Source organism: Hipposideros armiger, unplaced genomic scaffold (assembly GCF_001890085.2).
Source record: "Hipposideros armiger isolate ML-2016 unplaced genomic scaffold, ASM189008v1 scaffold_549, whole genome shotgun sequence".
Classification (NCBI taxonomy): domain Eukaryota; kingdom Metazoa; phylum Chordata; class Mammalia; order Chiroptera; family Hipposideridae; genus Hipposideros; species Hipposideros armiger.
This window is the reverse complement of record NW_017731899.1, coordinates 1264593-1287050: the sequence shown is the minus strand read 5'-3', so window position 1 is coordinate 1287050 and position 22458 is coordinate 1264593. Positions and strand designations below refer to the sequence as shown.

The window sequence follows — 22458 nt, the reverse complement described above, 5'->3', positions numbered from 1 at the left end:
TTGCAAATATTCTAGTCAACCTGGCTTTTGACTCTTGCTCTGTAAATTAATTGTGTGAAATCTGGTTTGTCATGAATTTAGTCGGTGGGAGTCAGTCCACCAAAGGTGGTCACCCCTCCTGATTCCAAATGTGCCACCTGGAGATTCTGACATCTGAGCTGCCCCCATCAACATTCCTTTACCTCTATTAGGAGTCGCCAAAGGAGCATGTCAACCCTGGGTGGTTGTGGGTGGCACCTGATACATTCTTATCCTCCACTGATTTAAATACCCACCTGTACCCCTACCAAGCTGTGTGTCTTGGCTTACTCATGTGTTTTATTCATCTTTGCAACTCCCAGTGGTCCTGACGTGGAGCCTTTCTAATCCGATTATTACCAGCTAATCTGTATGCCAGGCACTGAACTAAGAGTTCTACATGGCTTTCAAAATTCTCCAGACAACTTTTATTCCCATTCAATCATAAGGAAATGGAGGCTTACAAAGTTAAGTCACTTGCCCAAGGCCACATGATCATGAATTGCAGAGCCAGGATTCCAGGTCCCCATTTAGGGGAGGTCTGACAATTGTTGGCTGGTGCGACTGAATAGCTGAGGTCTCCCCGCCATATGAGAGGGAAGGATGCCAAGGTGAAGAGGTCACCTCTATGGGAATAGCAGTTGATTTACCCGCAAGACTTCCCATTACATAGCGTTCCCTTCAGACTGAGCAGACCTCTAATGACGAGTTTTAATCTTAAATCAGAACTGCTTCTGATGATCAAGAAATAAACCTGAATTCCCCATTCATTGTTTGGAATGGACTCAGAATTTAGTTTAACCATAAAAACCAGAGACAAATGTGGATTCTAAGAAAACTTGCGTGCTAATGTACAGAGTTTAATTGAAGGCACTTCAGCTTGTCTTTGAAAGAGTAACAAGGTGACACCTGTATATGGCTTATTATGACAGCCATCGACACTCAAATATAAAGCCAAAACATTTTTTTTTTTAAAGAAAATACAGTTACTCTCCATGAGAGCACAGAGGGCATAGAACCCAAACCTGAGTCCTAAGCGCGGGCTCTGGCGCCCCCTGCAGGCCTGGATGGCCCTGTCCCAGGTCTGGAACTGCAGAAACCTCTGGCTGCCCTCTAGCAGGAGAACAGGGGAACTGGTGATCAGAGAGAGGGGAAAGGGAGGGTCTTAGAGATGGCAAAACTATTTTAAGTTACTTGTTAAACTCTTCTCTTTTTACATATTCTTCTGTAAGGGACAAACTCAGAACTGAGTTCTGTAACTGCAGACATAAAATGAAAGCCTTTCCAACTTGCTACGTTCTGAAGAATAATTATATTCAAGTGCTGGCTTCAGAAGGGCACTTGTTTAATGTCCCACGCGGCCAGGAATGAAGTTTTGCTCTTGTACATGACTAAATGTGACTAAATGACAAACTTTCCTTCTCCTCCTCCTTTTATAAAGTGTAGCATTGCCTTACATTTTAGGACTTCATTTAGGCCACTATGGTGTTAGTTTTGTGTATTTTTCTTGCAAAAGCACCCACAACTTGTGGGAACTTGTACCTGGCCAGGAGAAGTTTGCTTCTGACCATCACAGCATTTGGGGCAGAAAGAGTCCCCTCCGCCATCTCCACTCGTGCTCACCTCACGTGGGGTAGATGATCACAACCATGAAGTTTCCAGGGGGCTTTGTTCCTACTGTGTCCTGTTGGCTGTATATGCTGACTGCTCCTGCCCTGTCCTTCATGCATCACAGTAGTTTTGCGGGGCCTCTATGCCCTGTCCCTTTCATCCATTCCATGGGTATTATTGATGCTACTGATGGTTTCGTTGACCCCATACCAAGCCCTGGGAAAAGAGAGATGCTTGGACATCATCCTTTCCTTGAGATGCTCACAGACTACCAAGGTTCTCATCCCCAGAAAAGTCACTCTTACTAGATGGTAGGCACATCAAATGGCATAAGAGACTAACATTCTTATGAATTTGCTGCTTGGTGAAAGGTACAGTCAGAAATGGTCCATGGTATAGGGAATGAAAAAGCGGAGTGTGACGGGAAGTGCTCCAACTCGGCCATGCCCACCCGACTGTCCATATGAGCCTCTGGGGAAGACCCTACAACAGAGATCAGAGACCCACTGCAGCCATAACTCCAGATCTCTGTTGCTTCCAGCTCCCAGAGCTTCAGAACCAAGCTGCAATAGCTACTGACCCATCCAAACAGCACACTGAAAACTAACACCACCAGCCCCTCCCACAAGTACATGGCTGCCTCCGCTGATTTTTCCCAGCATTAGTGAGAATGAAACAGAACAAGCCAGAGAGGCCCTGAGCCATGGAGTCCAAATTCAGCTTAGTCATAGAGCAGAGCAAGGGATCATCCAAACACCCATCTTCCCATGAGGAGAGCTCCCAAGAGGCCCCAACACCTGGGCCACACTGCGGACCCCCATCATATGGTAGAGAAAAGGGTTGTGTGAGAGGAGGAAGTATTGCTAGTTAAGCAGCCATGTCCATCCCAAGTAATGGTACCCATGGCAGTAGGCACATGCCATCTCTGTTGGGTTCATGGAGGGTTTTGAAGTCTTGTTGAGCCACTTCCTCCCGTTCTAAGCAAAATCAGCAATGAGATTCCCTTAGCAGATGACATTTGCCTGACTCTGCTCTCCTGCTTGCCTCTCCCAGGTGGATAATGATACCATCATCTATTCCAACTTCCTCAAAACAGCTGTTTCAAGTGGCCACATCAAGAGGAGAGGGGATCTCCACATTCACATCAGCTGCAAAATGCTCCAGGATAACTGGGTTAACACAATGTACATTGCTAATGATAACATCGAGGTCGAGGAAGTACAGTATGGCCATTTTGATGTGAACATTTCCTTTTATACATCATCTTCATTCTCACATCCCGTGACCAGCAGCCCATACTATGTGAACTTGAACCAAAACTTGTACCTTCAGGCTGAAATCCTCCATTCCGAAGCCTCCTTGGCCTTGTTTGTGGACACCTGTGTGGCGTCACCAAATTCCAATGACTTTACCTCTTTGACTTATGATCTAATCCGGAGCGGGTAAGGAGTGTCTTCATGGGGCGGACTTGAAACTTTGCCTGATAACCCAAACACGAGGAGCACATAGGCTCAAAGAATGCAGATTTTGGTCCTAGCAGCTCAAGCTTAACCAGTCAGGTTATCTATCATCTCTGGTTAACATATAGGGAGATGGGTGTCTGATGAATTGAGTGACTCACCAGTGGTCACTAAGCAGATTAGCTATAAACTGGGATTAGATCCCATGTGACCAAACTCCAGGCAAGCCTTAGTTTTAAAAGGATTTGGTGACATGGCAAATGCATCAATTTTGAAGCAGGTTGAGACTGAGATGTCAGCTCTGCCACTTACTAGCTGTATCACTCTGAGCAGGCAGTTGCACCTCTCTGAGCCAGTTTCTTCACCCATCAAATGAGCATAGTGATACCCTCTTCATAGCCTATGGAGGATCCAATGAAAAAGAGCAGATGGGGCCTTGGGCAAAGAGTATGCACACAGGTGGTCCACAAGGAATGTTGCACGGAAGGCAACAAAAGTTCCCTGGACCTACATCAGCTGGGAATTGACTTCTCAGAGTCCATGGTTCCAACCAAGCTCAAGAGATGCAGAGGTGAGGCCAGTGGTGCCCAGGCTGAGGTCACAGTGCCCAGGTGGGTCTGTCCAACCATAGTCCTGCTTCCCTGGATGACAGGACTCTGGTGAGGTGACGTTCACCTCTTCTGAGCTCACAGAGGGGTGCTAGGACACTGGGACATGCAACTCTAATCCTACTCTTTCGTCTCTGTCCATTGGTGTGGACATCATATTTGGCTTATAATTTGACCTTGGCACCTCAGTAACAATGTCTCACATAGAAGTTTTACTGACAAGTAAGGGCATCTGTTAGGAATTAAGGTTAGGAGGTTAAATTTCACACCTCCCTGAAATACTAAAAACAGTATCTCTTTTCAGGCACAGTTTGAATATGTGTTGATTCAGTAAATAGGTGTTGAGGTTTGTCTCATTCACAGCCTGTGCAGTTGGTTCTATTCACAGCAGACCTCCTTGACAGCAAAGATGGGGGAGAAGCTTATCCAGATCCTCTTTTTACAAATAGTAACGAGGTGACATTTGAGTTTATGTCAGATATGAGGGTAATGCAAATGAGTGATTTGTTTCTTTTCTGTTAAGGGATTCTTTTTGATCAAGTTCTGGCATATATGTGTATATAAGATATTGCAATTTCCTGGGGAGAAGGGGATGTACATATGGAGGTAGATGTGTCCCAACTATACCTGGAGCACAGGTATATCATTGGCTATATCTGGCCATCGCCCAAATCACCCACCTGGATGCCCATTAGAATACCTTTAAGCTTCAAACACCTGGAGGATGTTCAGGGCAGGTTGAGATGGGCAGGAGACACAATTCTGGAGAGGACGCGTGGAGGCAGAAAAGACACCAGAGAGTAGCCAAGTGGCCTAACCTTGAGAGCAGGAAAGGGAAGGAAATGCCATCGTCCTTCCTGTCCTCCCTCTGGACCCTGCTTCTCCCTGACTCACCTGGGTAATCTGGGGCCATTGAGCACGTGGTCACTGAGCACTCACTGAAATATGGGCCCGGCTTGTCAACATGGGCTCGCTTGCTGCTTAAAGATGCTGCTGCTATGCCAGAGCTGCCAGGATTTTCCTGCAGGGCTGACAGTCAATGTCTGAACCACACGTTCCCAAGAAAGGAAGGTGAGATGAGGCAGGAGGCATGGGCCTTGCGGATGGGCTGTGGAGTTCCAGCCCAGCACACCCAAGTACGAAGACTGCAGAGCACTGGTGAGAGCTGACGGCTTACTGTTCTCTTCTTCCAGGTGTGTGAAGGACGAAACCTACCAGTCCTACTACCAGCCATCACCCCGTATCGCCCGCTTCAAGTTCAACTCCTTCCACTTCCTGAATCGCTTCCCCACTGTGTACCTACAGTGTAAGATGGTGGTGTGCAGGGCCTACGACCCCTCTTCCCGCTGCCACAGAGGCTGCATTGTGAGGTCGAAGAGGGACGTGGGGTCCTACCAGGAGAAGGTGGATGTCGTCCTGGGGCCCATCCAGCTGCAGGCCTCCCACGTGAAGAAGAGGAGCCTGGGTAGGTGGTTGCCTTCCCAGCCCGCTGCCCGCCAGGGCCCAGGCCCATAACCCAAAGGGGCTCAGGCTGTTTCTGTTGGTGTCATGCTCCACCTTGCATTGGGCACCTACTGCATGCCCGATGAGCTATGGTATGACAGGTGATATGGAGTTCAACTCGACCTGGCTTCCACCCCCTTCCCTGTCTCCTGGTCTGTGAGAGACCCACATGTAGGATGTGGTCAAGGGAGCTCTGACCCGGGACACAGACCCTCGTGACACCTTTATCCTGTGGGTTCTGAACTCCTAGAGCCTCACATTCCTTATCTGTAAAACAAAACTATTACCCCTTAGGACTGATGAGAGAGTTACATAAAATAGTCCTAGTTAAACTGCCTCGACCTCTGCCTGGTATAAGTCACTGGGTGTGATGAACGGTGGGTGGCATTTGTTACTATTGTTACTGTCACCAGTATTAGCAACATTAGTGATAACATTATGACTCATGACAGTCATAACCACTCACTATAGCCCCCGTGGACATGAAATCAGGTGTGGGCAGGGCCGTGGAGGTGCAGACAGGATTGACTTATTCTGACTGCTCACAGCGGCTGGCCCTGGACAAGCCACTTCATTTTCCTCATCTAGATTGGGGACCATATTTCCGGCTGTGCCGTTTTGTTATGTGTGTAGATGAGAAAATGTCTGCAGAGTGACTTCCAGGATTTCCGGTCCAGGCCAGGGCCAGGTCAACAGGTGTGGTGGCACTGGTGACAGGGGCAGGTGTGGAGTAGCAGTAGTTGTCACAAATCCTCCCCTTGGTCACAGGGCTCCACCCCATGGAGCATTGTTGACAGCTCTCTCTCCATGTGTCCTGTATTCAGTTGTCCCCACATCCGGCTGATTCTGGGCTCCTTTCTCACTTATGCATTCCATGCATACCTATTATAGGCCTACTATGTGCCAGGAGACAAACAACAAAAACAGAAACAGATCAAAATCCTCAACCCTAAGGAGCTTACATTCCAGTGGGAGGGGACACTGTTCAGAGGTCTAGTGCATTGGTAACTCCAATGGGGGCTGGAGCTACAGAGAAGACAGCAGGGCAGGGTGGTGGTTGAGGGGGGCCAAGGGGACCCCTGCTCACCCCTCTCCTCTTCCTTGTCTTCCCACTGGTGTTGCAGTAGCTTGGGGCCTGGGAACCTCTTCCTGGACTCTTGTGCCCATTTCCCAGTTGGTCTCAAATGCCCCAACTCTCTCCCCTCCAATCCATCAGAAGCCTCTAGCAGATTTGATCTCTCAAAGCCGCGCTCTGATTTCCTGATCAAAAACCTTTTCTTTGTTCCCACTGGCTGACAAGACACAGTGATTCTCCCTGCCCCACACTTAGCTGTGTTTTGGGGTCTGGCCTCAGTTTCCCATTTGGCATCTTCTCTCCCATTCCTTTTTCTCCCAGACAACCAGTTCTGATGCCATCACCCTGCACCGGGACCACAGCCCTTACTGTCATCCTGACTTTGACATCCTCTCCTTCCCATACCTCCCGATGGCTGGCGTGGAGGAGAAGGCCAGCTCCCAGGTGAGCTACCGCAGCACTGCCACCTTCGTGGGGGTCTTCCTGGTCGTGGCCCTGGCCGTGGTGCCCATCACACTGAGGAGGAGCTTCCATACCCCCCGTGGCCAGCATCTGAGTTCTACAATGTGACACCAGGAGAACGCACATGGCAGCACTCAGACATTGGCTGCACGGGCTCTGGAACCCAAGTGAAAAAGGAAGAAACGCATGCCCTGACCTTGGCACCCAGCAGCACCGGAACTCTCTTTACTCCGGCCTAAGTACTTGGGCTGAGATGGGGATGCACAAAGTCAGGGCAGCTTTTCCTAAAACCACAGGCTCAGTGCTGGGACAAAATGTCAGGCAGGCAGGCGTCAGCGTCTAGAATCCTGCGTGCAGCTGTGAGCCCAACCCCAGTAGCAGCAGAGCTTCCCCTAGAGAGAATTTCTTTTCTGACCTTTTATAAACTGGCTTCTTAGGCTTGTAGTGCATGTCTTAGCCTTTTGATTTTTAGGACAAGGCAAATAAAGAATTTTTTTCAAAGCAAGTGTCAGTTTGTTCTTTGTTTGTACGGGCTCACCTAAGTGCTGACAAGTGGGATGGAATGTCCAAAGGAATTTTAAAGGCCATGGGGCTCTACCCTGTGGCTTCCAGAACCTTCTAGAGAATAGATAACTGTCTCCTTTGTCTTTGGCATGTTTTGGTTCTGCCCAAAGCAGAAAATGGAGGGTGAAGGGCTGAGAAAGACCATAATGCTAACAGCATCATAATCTTCAGTGTCTGTAACTTAAAATGAAAGATGGTTGCCTCTATTTTTCCAGGAACCTGCTTCTGGATTTTGACATCACGTCCAGCACTGTGGGCAAGTGGGGTCCTGGGGAACAGAGCAACTCTTCAGGGCCCCAAAGATCTCTGGTACATTAAACTAGGCTACCAGGAGTCCTGTTTGCATGTGGTCTCCAGGAAGAAATGGATTAACAGGAGACCCCCAGATCTCAGTAGAGTCAAAGGGATGGGGTGTTTTCCAAAAAGGCAGTGAATTTGCCAGAAAATGGGAGAGAAGTTAGACCTTGGGCCCGTAGATCAGGCTTGGTAAGAATGGGAGTTTTCACAGATTGCCCTGGGAATGCCAGCATTTGCCACTTGGAGCCAGGCTGAGGACTCCTGCCCCAAGAGGGGACTGCAAGGACAAGCCTAACTCCAGAAGTGTGGCTTGAGCAGGGTGAGACCCGGCAGGACAGCAGCTGCAGAGGACCCCCAAGACAAGGATGGTGTTTTAGAAGCATGTGGCGGATGAACTGAAGAAGCCAAAGTAGACTTTTTTTCATAAAACTGCAACAACATCACCAAAGAAAACATATCCTCAGCACTCCCTTGCGGACCACTGTTGCCAGAGAAATTTTGTGGCCTGGTTTTCAGACATGAACAGTTTTCTTTTTAAAAAAAATTAGTTTCAGGTGTACAAATGAACATACTGATTAGACATTTACACCCCTCACAAAGTGATAACCCCCCCCATTTATTACCCCCTTTAACATCGTATATAACTATTATAATACAATATCATTGACTATATTCTCTATGCTGTACTTTACATCCCGTGGCTATATAAATTATATATATAGTTGAAATTTAATATTATTTTATATAGTTTCAGGTGTACAGTGCAGTGGTTAGGCATTTATATAATCTCTTAAGTGATTCCCCCCAATAAATCCAGTACCCATATGACACCCTATATAGTCTTTACAACATTATTGATTATATTCCCCATACTGCATTTCACATCACTGTGACTATTTTGTAACTACCAATTTGTACTTTCTATTCCCTTCCCCTTCTCCCCTACCCCCCAACCTCTCCCTTCCATCTAGCAACTGTCAGTTTTTTCTCTGTATCTATGAGTCTATTTCTGTTTTGTTTGCTCATTTATACTGTTCTTTAGATTCCACATATAAGTGAGATCATATGGTATTTGTCTTTCTCGGTCTGACTTATTTCACTTAGCATAATATCCTCTAGAACCATCTATGATGTTGCAAATGGCAAGATTTCATTTCTTTAATGGCTGAGTAATATTTTATTGTATATATGTACCACCTCTTCTTTATCCATTCATCTATCGATGGGCACCTAGGGTTTCCATAGCTTGGCTATTGTAAAGAATGCTGCACTGAACATAAGAATGCATAGGTATGTCTTTTCAAATTAGTGTTTTGTGTTTCTTAAAATAAATACCCAGAGGTGGGGTTACTAGGTCCTTCTTTGTCTCCTGTTATCGCCTTTGTTTTAAGCCTATTTTGTCTGGTATAAGTCTTGCTATCTTAGCTTTTTTGTTTGTTTGTTTTCATTTTCATGAATATCATTTTCCCATCCCCTTACTGTCAGTCTCTGTATGCCATTCCATCTTAAGTGAGTCTTGTAAACAGGACATGTAAGGGTCTTGTTTTCTTATCCTTTTGGTCACCCAATGTCTTTTGATTGGAGCATTTAATCCACTTACATTTAAAGTAGTTGTTGATAGGTGTGTAGTTATTACCATTTTATTATTCATATTTTTTATCCTTTTCTTCTTCTTCTCTTCCCCCACCCCCTTCTTCATCGTCGTCCCTTTAACATTCCTTGTAATACTGGTTTGGTGGTGATGAACTGCTTAACTTTTTTTTTTGTCTGGGAAGATCTTTATCTTCGATTCCAAATGACAGTTTTGCTGAGTAGAGTAATCTTGGTTGTAGATCCTTGCTTTTCATCACTTTGATATTTCATGCCAATCCCTTCTGGCCTGCAAAGTTTCTGCTGAGAAATCAGCTGACAGTCTTATTGGCGCTCCCTTGTAGGTAACTAACTGCTTTTCTCTTGCTGCTTTTAGGATTCTCTCTTTGTCTTTAACCTTTGGCATTTTAATTAGGATGTGTCTTGCTGTGGGCCTCTTTGAGTTCATCCTGTTTGGGACTTGCTGTGCTTCCTGCACTCGTATGGGAATTTTCTTTGCCAGGTTAGAAAAATTTTCCATCATTATTATTTCAAATAGGTTTTCAATTCCTTGCTCTCTCTTCTCCTTCTGGTACCTCTATGATATGAATGTTGGTATGCTTGATGTTGTCCCAGAGGCTCCTTAAACTATCCCCTCCCTATTTTTTTGGATTCTTTTTTCTTTTTGCTGGTCTGATAGGGTGTTTTCTGCTACCTTATTTTCCAAACCTCTGATTCAGTCTTCTGCTTTATTTAATCTACTGTTGATTTCCTCGAATGTATTCTTCATTTCAGTTATTGTATTCTTTATTTCTGACTGGTTGTTTTTTATGTTTTCTAGCTCCATTTCTGTGTTTCCTGTCTCTCTGTTGAAGCTCTCACTGAGATCATTGAGCATCCTTATAACCAGTGTTTGGAACTCTGCATCTGGGAGATTGCTTGTCTCCATTTCATTTAGATCTTTTTCTGGAGTTCTGTTCTTTCATTTGAGACCTGTTTCTTTGCCTCCCTATTTTGGCTGCCTCTCTGTGTTTGTTTCTATTTGTTAGGTAGAGCTACTATGTCTCCCAGTCTTTGTTAAGAGGCCTTCTGTAGTAGGTGTCCTGTGGGGCCCAGTGGTGCAGTCTCCCTGGTCACCTGAGCTGGGTCCTCCAAGTGTGTCCTTTGTCTGTGTTTGTGTCTGTGTGCCCTCCTGTTGTAGTTGAGCCTTGATTGCTATTGACATGTAAATGATATGGGTTAATCCTCAGGTTGATTGGCTGCAAGCACTGGCCATGACTATAGCAGAGAAGCTGTTCTGCAGAGGCTGACCCTATGGAGCAGGATTCACTTTATCAGGGCTCTCGTGTCTGCCAAGTCAGCTCTTCGGATGTGTCATTTGTGGAGGTGTTTGGGTGGTGTTCTGATGTGGCCGGAGGCTGGCCACTGGGTGTGTTGATTCTAGGGTCTCTGGGAGGGGCTCTGTTGCAGTCCAAGATCAGTTGCTGTTTGTGCCCTGCCCTGGGCCACTTGTTATGAGCTACAAAGTGATCTGCAGAAGGTTACCACTTGTGCTGGGTTTGTAGGCGCCAGGGAGAGGCTCAGATGTGAACTGAGTCCAGCTGCTGCTAGTGCTGGGCAAGAAGTATGGGGAATGCCGAGTCCAGGTGCTGCTTGTTTTGGGTTTTTGAACCTTTAAGAGATTTAAGAGTGTTCTCAGCATGATCCAAGACAGACCATATGGAAAAGCCACTGAGAACAGCTTGGGTGGGTCCGCAAGTTGTGTGGGGCAGAGTCTCAGGGAATTACCAGGGTGGGGAAAATGGTTTTATATTAGTTGGTTTGATAAAGGCTTAGATAAGGTGCCTGCCTGCATCTGCACGCTGGGTGAGGAGCAGATTTACAAAGGAACAATGACTTCTGCCAATACTTCTGTTTGGGAGGAAGCTACCCCTCCAGCTCTCACCCTGAAGCCAGATAACTCAGTTCTTCCCCATATGCTCCTGTCACCTTTTGAGCTGCTGCCCCAGCTCTGGAACACAGAGAGTGAGTCGTCAGCAAGTAAGTCTGTGCATGGGCCCTTTAAGAGAAATGCATGGGATTCCAGCACCTCCCTGTATCATTTAGCCACAATCTCTGCTGGTTTTCACAGCCAGTGGTTATGGGGAGTTCTCTCCCCAGCACTGGGACATTGGGCTGGGTATCCTGGTGTGGGGCTGGGACCCCTTGCTCCTTAGAGGGGACTTCCATAGCCAAGATAATCCTCCTGATTTTTAACCACCTCACGTGGGTGAGAACCCAGCAATTCTGTGTCTCCACCCCTCCTACCAGTCTCAATGTGACTTGTTTATATCCTTACTTAAAGGACTTCTGTTCAGCTAGGCATCAGGTGATTCTCAATGATGGTCGTTCTGTAGTTTAGTGGTAATTTTGATGTCAGGTCACACCTAGTTTCTGAGTGCCTTTGAACAAACCTGTTTTTCTCTCCTTTATATGTTCCTTCCTCTTGGGCTGCTTCACTGCAGATTTTTCTTCTCCTTCTCTGAGATTTAGTAGTTTTCTCCACCTTGTTCGTAGACCCCCTGACTTAACAGCCTTCCACTGCATCAGAGCTTTCCAACTACTCTCTTTCTATACTGCCCCATGGTCAATCGTCATCTCCATCCCAGCATCCAGGTTTTTATTTTATAAGGAAGAGTTGAAGGGTGTGTTGGGCATTTTGTAAGTAGCCTCCCCAGCATGGTTTCCCTCTTAGTTAACAGAAAACTTGTTTTATCCAGATTTCTACTCCTACCCTGTGTGTCTCATGGGCCTTGAGAGAAGCTGACCCCAGACTGCTTGAGATGGTCTTAGTGGGGGGAGGTGGCATGAATATCACAAGGAGGCTCCTCCTCCTGCTAGGTGACTGATGCAGGAATAAGCATGTGACCCCAATGGGCCAATGAAATGAAAGGAAAGGTCTGTCCATAGAGGGCAGTGGAAGACAACTGCTCTCCACTTGGTACTGGCTAAGAATGAAGTCAGCTCACAATGGAGGCAGAGCCAGAGGGTGTCGGGGATGCACGGCCAGAGCCTGGGTGATGTCAGCTCTGCCGACTCCACACTTCCAGCTAAAGGAGTAAAGACCTGTCCTTGTTGTTTAAGACAATTTGAGATACGGTTTCTGTCAATGCAGCACAAATCCCTTATCCCTACAAAGATCCCATGAATCCCAGAAAATAAACTGCTTGCCCCTTAGAGAGTTATATCAGGTCATTCTAAATTTGTAAAATAAGTTGAGTAGCCTTTTCACTTCCTCTAAGATATTTTGAACAAGATAAAAATTATTGAAGACAGATATTTTCTTGTAAAACTGTCTATGGCCTTTGGAGCAGAAAACTTTGATTACTAATTCCATTTTGGGAGCAAACAATAAATATCTATTGAATCAAAGAGTAATGAATGGGTGAGTAGGTAGAGGTATTTTTAAAGACATCTGTGTCATTACTCTTGTTTCCTTAAAACTATTTTTTAGAGCAGCTTTAAGTTCACAGCAAAACTGAGAGTGAGGTCCAGAGATTTCCCATGCCCCACAAATGCACAACCTCCCCCATTATCATCACTCACCAGAGTGGTACATTTGCTCAAGGTGATGGCTGCCTTAGATACTGAAAGCTATACACCTCACCAGGAAGAGCGCTTACCAGTTGGTAAGTAGTGGCCTCACGGGAATGGAGTGAACTTCATTGGTGCATTAGAGCACTTTTGCATCTTTTTACAAAATCTTTTTGCTTAATCTCTCAGGTGAAAATTACCACAATATAGAAAAGAAAAACAGAGATGCAATTAGAACATCATTTAATCTCTACAGGAATTTAGATTTTTTTTCACTGAAAAGGAAGTCTTTTGAACTTTCTGGGTCTGTTTCATATGAAGAATTCTGAGTTTGTACCAAAGATGAGCGAAAATTACTCGAACTGGTATTGATGTCCTTGTTTTGCAATGTGAATATGAAATTGTGGCTGTGAGTGGCAGTACGTGGGCCATCGTTCTAATGGCGTAGCAGTTTCTATGGTTTGATTTTTCAAAGCCAGGTCGATAAAGTTTAAGGTCAGTAAGAATCATTTCAATGTAAACCTTTAGGCTGGGTGTTTTCCAAGCGTTATATTTTGCATTGATTGTTCTTGATATTTGATTGGGTTGTATTTTCAGACAGTTTGAATGGCTTTTGGAGAGTCTGGTGAAACACAAAATGGAAGGAGCAAACATGCATATTGTAGGACCCCTGGTTGGGCCTAAAAATTAAACTGATAAAGGCAGGTTTATTGAATTTTTACATGTACATGGGAGCCTTCCCAACAGAATGAAGACCTGAAGAAGTTAGCAGGAAGATTTTATACCTTTAGACAAATAGTAAATGGTGAAGATTTGACAAACAAAGTGGTTTGAACTAGGACTGGTAAATGGTGAAGAAGTAACTAGGAAAATAAGAGTTAGCCTAACAAGGTTTGTTTGTACAGATTTCTCATCTCTGATCATAAGAATGTCTTCTTTCCTCCTGGAACAGGGAGGGTCCTTTTTCCATGAGAAATTTTTTTACCAGTTTTAGGGAAGGAGGGCAAGGTGGGGGGAGTTTAGAGAGAACTTCCTATTTCTTACATTTTTCCAAACTTCTTGAACTTAAGATAGTTAATATGCCAAGGTACCATATTTAGGAGTAGCATGTCCTGAACCCCTACATTTGAAACTTCTCCCAAGAAGTTTATAGTCCAGAAATTAAGTTAGTAACTTATGCCATAACCCACTGAACCAATCTCCCATTCCTGGAAATTTCTATGAAACAAAAGAAAAACAGGTTAGTGGTGAGAACAAACCTTAAACTAAGGTTTTTTTGTTTGTTTGTTTTTGTTTTTAAAGATTTTATTGAGGAATTGGGGAAGGGGAACAGTGTTGGGGAATTGGGGAAGGGGACCAACCAAGTTGTTGTCCTTCAGTCTTAGTTGTGGAGGGCGCAGCTAGTTCAGCTCCAAGTCCAGTTGCAATCTGACTGCCCAATGGCAGCTTGTGGCTGCTCAGCTCCAGGTGCCATGTTCAATCTTAGTTGCAGGTGGGTATAGCCCACCATTCCATGCAGAAGTCGAACCAGAAGCCTTGTTGCTAAGAGTGCACACTCTAGCCACTGAGCCATCCTGCTGCCTGTTGGCAGCTCAGCGGCAGCTCAGCTCGGGCGCAGCTCACTGGCCCATGTGGGAATCGAACTGGTGACCCTGTTGCTCAGAGCTCACACTCTTAACCAACTGAGCCACTCAGCCAAACCTAAACTAAGGTTTTAAGTCCAAAGGATGATCAGTCAAGAAGACATCTAGATATTGGGCTAGAAGTATCTTCAGATGGAGTGTGGGCAGGTACTGGCAATCTGACAGACTTTCCTTGCTTATAGTTTGAATGTCTCTGGGAATGCCATCAGGTGTTCTGGTGAACTTCCTGAGTGACCCACACAGCAACAGGTGCAAACATTGTCCAAACATGAGCTACTGTGTGCTTTCTCTAAAGTTTATATTGAACTGTCCAGCTTTAGGTAGCAAGTCTTTGAAAAAAGGGCAGTTTAAGTTCTCAAAGACTTCAAATCAGAAGGGTCCCATCTGGGCTAAAGGCCAGTCCCAGCTCCAAGGTCTCTGTGGTAGATTGATTGCAATCAAGCTCCCAACTATCCCTGCCTCCCTATTTCATTCCCTTTGCAGTATGACTTTGTAGTTTCTCGCATCACGAGAGGAAGTCCATTGACCCACTGTTGCATCTGGGCTGGCCTTGTATCTTGTTTTGGCCAACAGAATATGGCAAAGTGATGGTGTGCCCATTCTGAGCCTTGATTTCAGGAGGCCTTGCTAACTCCCACTTACTCCCTGGGATCCTGCAATGGCCCTGTGACCATGCCTGGGCTCGCCTGCTGGAGGAAGGAAACATGTGGCCCAGTCACCCCCATTGACCCAGCTGATAGTTGTCAACTCCCAGAAGGAGAGCCACCTGACTGACCTGCATTTGACTGCACACACATGAGGAACCCAGCTGAGACCAGGAAAACCTCCCAGCTGAGCCCAGCTTAAGTTGCTGGCTCACAGAATTATAAGCTAAATTAACGATTGTTGTGTTAGGCCTCTACATTTTGAGGTAATTTGTTTCACAGACATAGATAACTGATGCAGTCCCCATGGTAATAGATCTAAAGGAAGAGCCTGCATCCTGTGAAGGAGGGTGGGAGCTGAGAGCCAGGAGTTGCCTGAAACCAGGAAGCCTTAGCAGGTAGGTCTTACTTTGAGGGCCCCCAGAAAACCAGGTCTCAAAAGAAGATGGGGAGTGAAGGCACCAGGGGTAGTGCTGCAAAAGTAATAAGGACCAGTATACTCAGTTCACCATGGGAAATGAATACAACTTTAATAATGGTGACAAACGGGTTTTCCCATGTACTCTTTCCAGACACACTCTTCTTCCAGGCAGTTGGCCTTCGTCGGATCACTGGGGTGGACGCCTTGTGATATAGAATCCTGGTTCATTAGCATTATGTCTCCAGGGAATTCTGCTAACTGGAAAAGATTTCGGTTGGTTAAGCCAGTGATGGACCGTTCTACTTTCTTTGTGGGGAAGAATGCTTTCAGATCACTGGGATGGTATGTTAAACATTTTCTTGGTTCTTCTGACTTGAAAATTACATTCGGTTTTATTTCTTGTCTTTTTGTGGTTTTGTTCTCTGCCCCATCTCTCTTCTCTTGCATGGCATCATCACAGTAATTGTTGTCATCTTCCTTTTTCCTGGCTTTGTCTCTTGCCGTTGGGCCCAAGCCCCCTCCGGACAGAGATAAAGAGCTTCTAAACCTTTCGATGTAAGGCAAAAGCTGATTATTTCTCAGGGCTCGAGCAAACTGCATTCGTTCTATGTGTTTGCTGATGTTGAGCCTCTCTCGATGCGGCATTTTGAACTCCTCTGGGGGTATGATCACCTTGGCCGTCCATATTTTTTCTAGGGGCCCACAGATGGCAGAAGATGGGGAATGTTTTTTATATTCCCTTGCCTGTTTGTAGTCTGAAGACAGAAACTGTAGTTCCTTGAGCATTTTCCGTTCTTCCTCTTGTGTGTAAGTCAGAAACCTTCTTGATGCTACGGTGTGAATGCCACCTAGACGCTGACAATGGGAAAGGGTTGTTAAAATATCCACAGGACAGGAGCAGGGGGCACACACAGAAAGAATTAGCTAGTGGCACCTTTCCCTCCATTGCTAAGTGCATCTGAGCCCCTGTGTAGGGGGAAAGAGGGTGAATTTTTGGGGTCAGACAAACCTGGCAAACTCCCACTTACTCCCTGGGATCCTGCAATGGCCCTGTGACCATGCCTGGGCTCGCCTGCTAAAGGAAGGGAACATGTGACCCAGTCACCCCCATTGACCCAGCTGATAATTGTCAACCCCCAGAAGGAGAGCCACCTGACTGACCTGCATTTGACGGCACACACGTGAAGAACGCAGCTGAGACCAGGAAAACCTCCTGGCTGAGCCCAGCTTAACTTGCTGACCCACAGAATTATAAGCTAAATTAACGATTGTTGTGTTACACTACATTTTGGGATATTTGTTTTCCAGTGTTCAAATTCTGACTCTCCTTCTTACGTACAATGAATTTGAAGGAGTTTTATTGACTCTCAGGGCCACTGTGAAGTCTCCAGAAGACAACATATATGAAAGTAACTAGTGCTAGGTTAGGGCTCAAGAAATGGCAGCTTCTAAAATTTGTCATCACTTATAGTTATATTTCTAATTGGGACTTTGAAATAAGAGAGTATTTTGCTATGTAAGCATGGAAGCCACTAGCAGTCTCAGCCATCTCGAGTCACTGTTTGGGAGACTTTCGTCTTTATTGCTGAGGGTTTTGGAGCCTTTGGACATCTCTAGTCTGCCTGCTTTCCATGGGACCTCCTTGTATAAAAACTTCAGGGCATAGGATCTTACTAGGATCTCTTTCTCCAAGGGTGAGTATTTTCCAAGGGCAATGCACGGGTCTGATTTGTAGTCGTTGGTCCATATCCTGGAAGGCAGAGAGGCACATGTATTAGAACTCTGGAAAGATTCTTCCTACTTCTCCCTTTGGGAATGGAAAACCTCACAGAGGGTGATTCTACATTAGTCAGGCTAGGGGCACTGCAACCCGGGTTTCTGCAGCCACGGGTGGGCTCTTTCACTTGACCTTGGTCTAACATGGGAGGAGAAGGAATGGGGGAGAAAACATAGGCTATACTCACCCCAAAGATGAAGCAGAACATCGATCCCCTTGGCAGCATTGGGAGTCTTTATCCTGAAAGGAATCGCTTGTGTTTAATATTCTGACTGGCATTCCATTCTTACTTGACTTCCCCTCTGCAGTCTTCTTTTCTTGGGTCCTTGGATGTTTAGCCCTCTGTTTTCCAGTCTTCTGACAGCCATTCTCCCATTCTCCAATCATACTCTGGCAACAGGCTAGGGTGGGACGTGTCAATGCCTGAAGTTAATCTTTCTAAGATAGTTTCATAGGAACCTAAGGGATAGTCACAAACTCCTCTTACATCATAACTGGCCTACTTGGGGGCTATTGTGAGGTCTCAGTTTAGATGTCAATGATTCCCTGGGGTGAAATGGACACACACCACCACGCTCCTGGCCTGCTGGAATCCAGAGGAACAGACTGGGCTGGGCGATGACCTGACCATGTCACTGCTACTTACAAGCCTATAAAGACAGCCCAGCTCTTTCGGGATGAAGGCTCAGTCAGAAAAGGCTCTCTCTCGTATTTGCTTCCCTATCCAGTCTTAGTTTCTCACACTTCATCTGTGCCCCTCTGTCTATGGTTCTTGGAATAAGCTTCTAGCTGCTGTTCACACTCCCCCCCAGGCCTCTATTACCTCTCTCCTGCTTAGCAACTTGCTTGTCTTTCAGGGCCCAGCTCAACTGTTGCCTCCTCTGAAGATTTCCTTGCAGAATAAATCATCCCTTTGTTCGTATTCTCATTGCACTTCCTGTATCGTGCTGTGGTACTTTGCCACATATTGACTTGGTGGTCTCATAAGCCTGTCTACCCCTCCACTCAAAAGCAGGCACCAATAGCATCTTATTCTTTACATTGTGGTTGTTTAGCACAGGACTTGGTGTACAGAAGAGGCTCAGTTTGCTGACTCAATAAACAATCATCCAGGTTCCCTGCCTGGTCAAAGGTGGGGTCAAGAACGTTGCTGGTGGGGATGAATATCAGCACAACCCCTGTAGAAAGGAATTTAGCAATATATATCAAAAATTACAAATGCATTTACCTTTTGACCCAGCAATTACACGTATAAAATAAAATACACTAAAGGTTAGTCGGCGCAGCCTGGTGACAAATGAGACTGAACACTTTTTCTATTGACCGTTGAGGTTGCCGTTTGTGAAATGTCTAGTCAAGATTTTTGTCCATTTTTTTCTAATAAGTTTTTGTTTTCTTACTGATTGTAGAACTTCCTTATGTATTCTTGATATAAGCACTTCACTTGTTAAATATGTTGCAAATATTTGCGCTGACTCTTGACTTGCCTCTCTATTTTCCTTAAAGGTGTTTTTATGCCAGCTACACTCCAATTTATCAGTCTTTTTCTTGATAGTTAGTGCTTCTCATGTCTTATTTAAGAAATTGTTTCCTACCCCAAGTAAGAATGATACTCTCTTGTATTATATAACATATATATTTATAATGATATTCTCCTATATTATTCTCTAAAACCTTTGGTGTTTTTTTTTTCTTTTGAACTTTCTTAACTTCCTACCCTCATTTTATTAACTCTAATGTTTAATTATTTCCCATCTCTTTTTCTTAAGTACATTTTCCAACTTATTTTTATAACACTATCAAGAAGTGTATGTGTGTGTGTGTGTGTGTGTGTGTGTGCGCGCACGTGCACGCGTGCACATGCTTACGTCATACACAAAGTCAGGGACTCTCCTCCCTGTTCACCACATCTGTCCCTGTTGTCACCTCCTGGGCTCTGGCTTCCTCTGGTAGATTTTACTGCCCATTGAAAGATGGTGCTCCAAAGCCCCATCAGCCATCTCCTCCCTCCAGTCTCAGATTCTCTATGTAGACAGACCCTTGGTTGATGGGAGGGTGCTCCTTTCTAACATTCATAATATCTAGACTTTATATGAGAAGCTGTGTGCTGTAAAATTATGATTCTTTCTACAAAACCATTGGCTCTAGGCAGACCAGCCTCCTGCAAAGGTCTAGGCCAGTGTGTCTCCAACAATAATGTACATATAAATCTCTTGGAGATTTTACTTATGTTGGAAATGCAGAATTTCAGTCCCTGCCCCAGACCTGCTGAGTCACAATCTGCATTTCAACAAGTTCCCCAGGTGAATCACAATCACAGTAAAGTGCAAAAGGCAGCTGGTTGGTCCCTGTGAAGATGCCAATGATGCACAATCTCTGTGCTGATGCCCCTGGGGTCAGCCTAGAGGGCTTGGGCCAGGAGTCACACTGCTATACACCAGCCTGTTTTTTTTGTTGTTGTTGTTTTTTTGAGACTCGGGGAAGGGGAACAACCAAGTTGTTGTCCTTCAGTCTTAGTTGTAGAGGGTGCAGCTAGCTCAGCTCCAAGTCCAGCCGCCATCAGGTTGCCCATCAGCAGCTCACGGCCGCTCAGCTCAAGGTGCTGTGTTCAATCTTAGTTGCAGGTTGGTGTAGCCCACCATCCCATGCAGGAGTTAAACCAGAAACCTTGTTGTAAGGAGCACGTGCTCTCACCAGCTGAGCCATCCTGCCACCTGTTGGCAGTTCAGCGGCAGCTCAGCTCGGCTGCAGCTCACTGGCCCATGTGGGAATAGAACCAGAGACCCTGTTGCTCAGAGCTCACATTCTTAACGAACTGAGCCACTCGGCCAGCCACCAACCTGCTTTTAAAATCCTGTTTCCAGCTTCCTCAGTCTCCTTCTTCTTAGCATAATGATTGAGGAGATGCTGGCTCAAATAGTTCCTTAGGAATGGGGTCAGCTGTGTCCCTTTTTGGAGCCTCTTTGAGAGGTCTACCCAGAATAGTGGAACTTAAGGATAAGGGGAGGCCTATTTCACACTTAGACCTCTGGGAAATGTTTTGGCCACACTCAGGTGTCAGAAACAGTTTCCTGATTCTTTTTTCTGTCCGAGGGAGAACGAGTTATTACCTGGGAAAGTTGAAGTCCCTGACGGCTGGGTCAGGATGATGGTATTCCTTTCTGCATGTGTTTTTTATTTTTGCCCACCAGGATTTCTGCTGGTTTTTCTTCAGGATCACCAGGAGGACTCTCCCTTCAGACAAAGCCTGTCCTATTGGAGGGCAAGCTGACCAGACAGACACCAGGGCACAAGAAGGGCACCCCCAGTAGTCCTTCCCTCACCAATTAATGGAGACCATTGTCCAACACTATGTAAATTTCACCTCAATTGTAAAAATAGGGTCAGAAAGAAATCTGCTTAATAATAATACTTGGTACAAGAGAAATTAAGTTTCGGTTGAGAAAAAAAAGTCAATGTGAGTGAGCAATATGGTTGACTGCCAGCAATACTACTGCGATGTTAGGCTAAAGGCTGGCAAAAGGAAAACATGAAAAACAAAAATCACCTCCTCAGAGAGGTGGTCTCTGGCCTGTCTTTGTAATATGGTCCCATCTCCAGTCATTCTTCATCAATCCTGCTGGTTTTCTTCATGCATTTCTAGCAGTGGTTCTCAATGCAGGTTGCATTAGACTCATTTAAAAGCTTTATAAAATGCTGACGCCTGGGTCCCACACCTAGAGATTCTGATGTGACCTACCTGGGGTGTAGCTAGGCGCTGGGATAGTTGAATGCCCTACAGGTGGTCCTACCATGCATCTGGGTTAAGAATCACTGCCTTATTTACAACAAACTTGCAACAACGAAGAGTTCTTGGCCTTCTATGATATGTAAAAATCATAAGTTTGTTACTGGTACATAAAATTTCTTGTACCTTGTATCTGTTCTTGTGTTTTGTAATTATTTGTTACATAAATCTTCTTGTACCATAATATGTTAAAAAAATAAATGCTAAAATTCCTTTATAATACAAAAAACAAGTACCTAAACGTACACAAATAAAAATTTGAATTAAAAAATTGAAACAAACAAAAAAAGAATCACTGCCTTGTAGTGATCCGTATTTATCTTGTTTATTATTATCTTACTCCTCCCATTAGAATGTGAGCTCCAAGAACCGAAGAACTTCATTTATCTTATTTATTGCTATTTTCCCAGCCCCCAGCATTGTCTCTGACTTATAGAAGGTACACACACATTTGGGCAATGAAAAGAAAACCTTAGCTAAGGTGGCACTATAAAATGAACCAGGAGCTCTGGGCCATGGGTGGCAAGATTCACCTGTGCTGGTAACGGGAGGGGGCCGGGGATTGGGCGAAAACAACCCTCAGCTGGTGACAGCAGGCACCTCTAGGGCTGGTCTGCTCTGGTTGCCTGGCTGAAACACTTAGACGAGGCCACACTGCTGTAGGTAGAAGGGGTCTTCCTGACAGCATGAGGGACAGGGCCGTCCTCAGGCAGGAAAAGGGCACGTGGACGAAGGGTTTTAAACTAACAGGAGAGAGAATGATTGCTATTCTCTGGCCTCCCTCTCTTACATCTAGATCTTGAAAGGTCTGGCCGTTCTTGCAGGGGGTGCTGGTGGTGGGGGAAAGGGAGGCCTCGCCACATGGAGCAGGCTGGGAGCAAGGTCCAGAGCCAGGAGCCACACTGGGAGCCCCCGGGGCGGATCGCAGCCAGCGATGAGCTGAACCTTATGGTTCTGGACTTCTACTGATTGTGTCTACTGCCCTGAATGGTGTGCCTGAGTTTTGACGGTTCCTGTCTGGGTTTGGCCGTAAGGTTACATTTTGGCATAAGGTTACAGGGGAGGTAAAAAGTGGATAGTGACTCTGAGGCCAGGACCCTGGGGTCTGCAGCAGTTCGTGAAACCCCCCCCCTACCCAAGGGGAAGGTGAGTCCCAGAAAAGAGGACTTAGATGAAGTCCAAAAGGTCCAGCACTCTTATGCTTGATGAGTCCCTCCCTGGGCAACCATGGAAGATCTGGGTTTGAGTTGGCCATTTTACAGAGGAAGAAACATCTGCACTAACTCATAACAAATCAGGCGGAAGAAGGGGTGGGCATTCCATACACGGGAAAACGTCAAAGGGGGAGAGGTCCGCGAGGGCCTGGGGTGTTCAGGGAACTGAAAGCAGTTTGGGTTTGCAGGAAGAGAGGGAGTGTGGGGAAGTACTGGGGGAAGAGGCCAGAAA

The 22458-nt window shown here is 45.6% G+C and overlaps 1 protein-coding gene across 1 annotated transcript in view; it reads left to right on the top strand.

The window, feature by feature from the left end:
* The window catches only part of LOC109396921 (deleted in malignant brain tumors 1 protein), a 147298-nt gene that overhangs the window by 16327 nt on the left and 108513 nt on the right, over nt 1-22458 (top strand). The window contains exons 14-17 of the mRNA XM_019669164.1: nt 2683-3071; nt 4891-5162; nt 5672-5712; nt 6597-6816. Of these exons, the coding sequence (XP_019524709.1) occupies nt 2683-3071; nt 4891-5162; nt 5672-5712; nt 6597-6816 (922 nt within the window). The remainder of the gene's footprint in view (nt 1-2682; nt 3072-4890; nt 5163-5671; nt 5713-6596; nt 6817-22458) is intronic.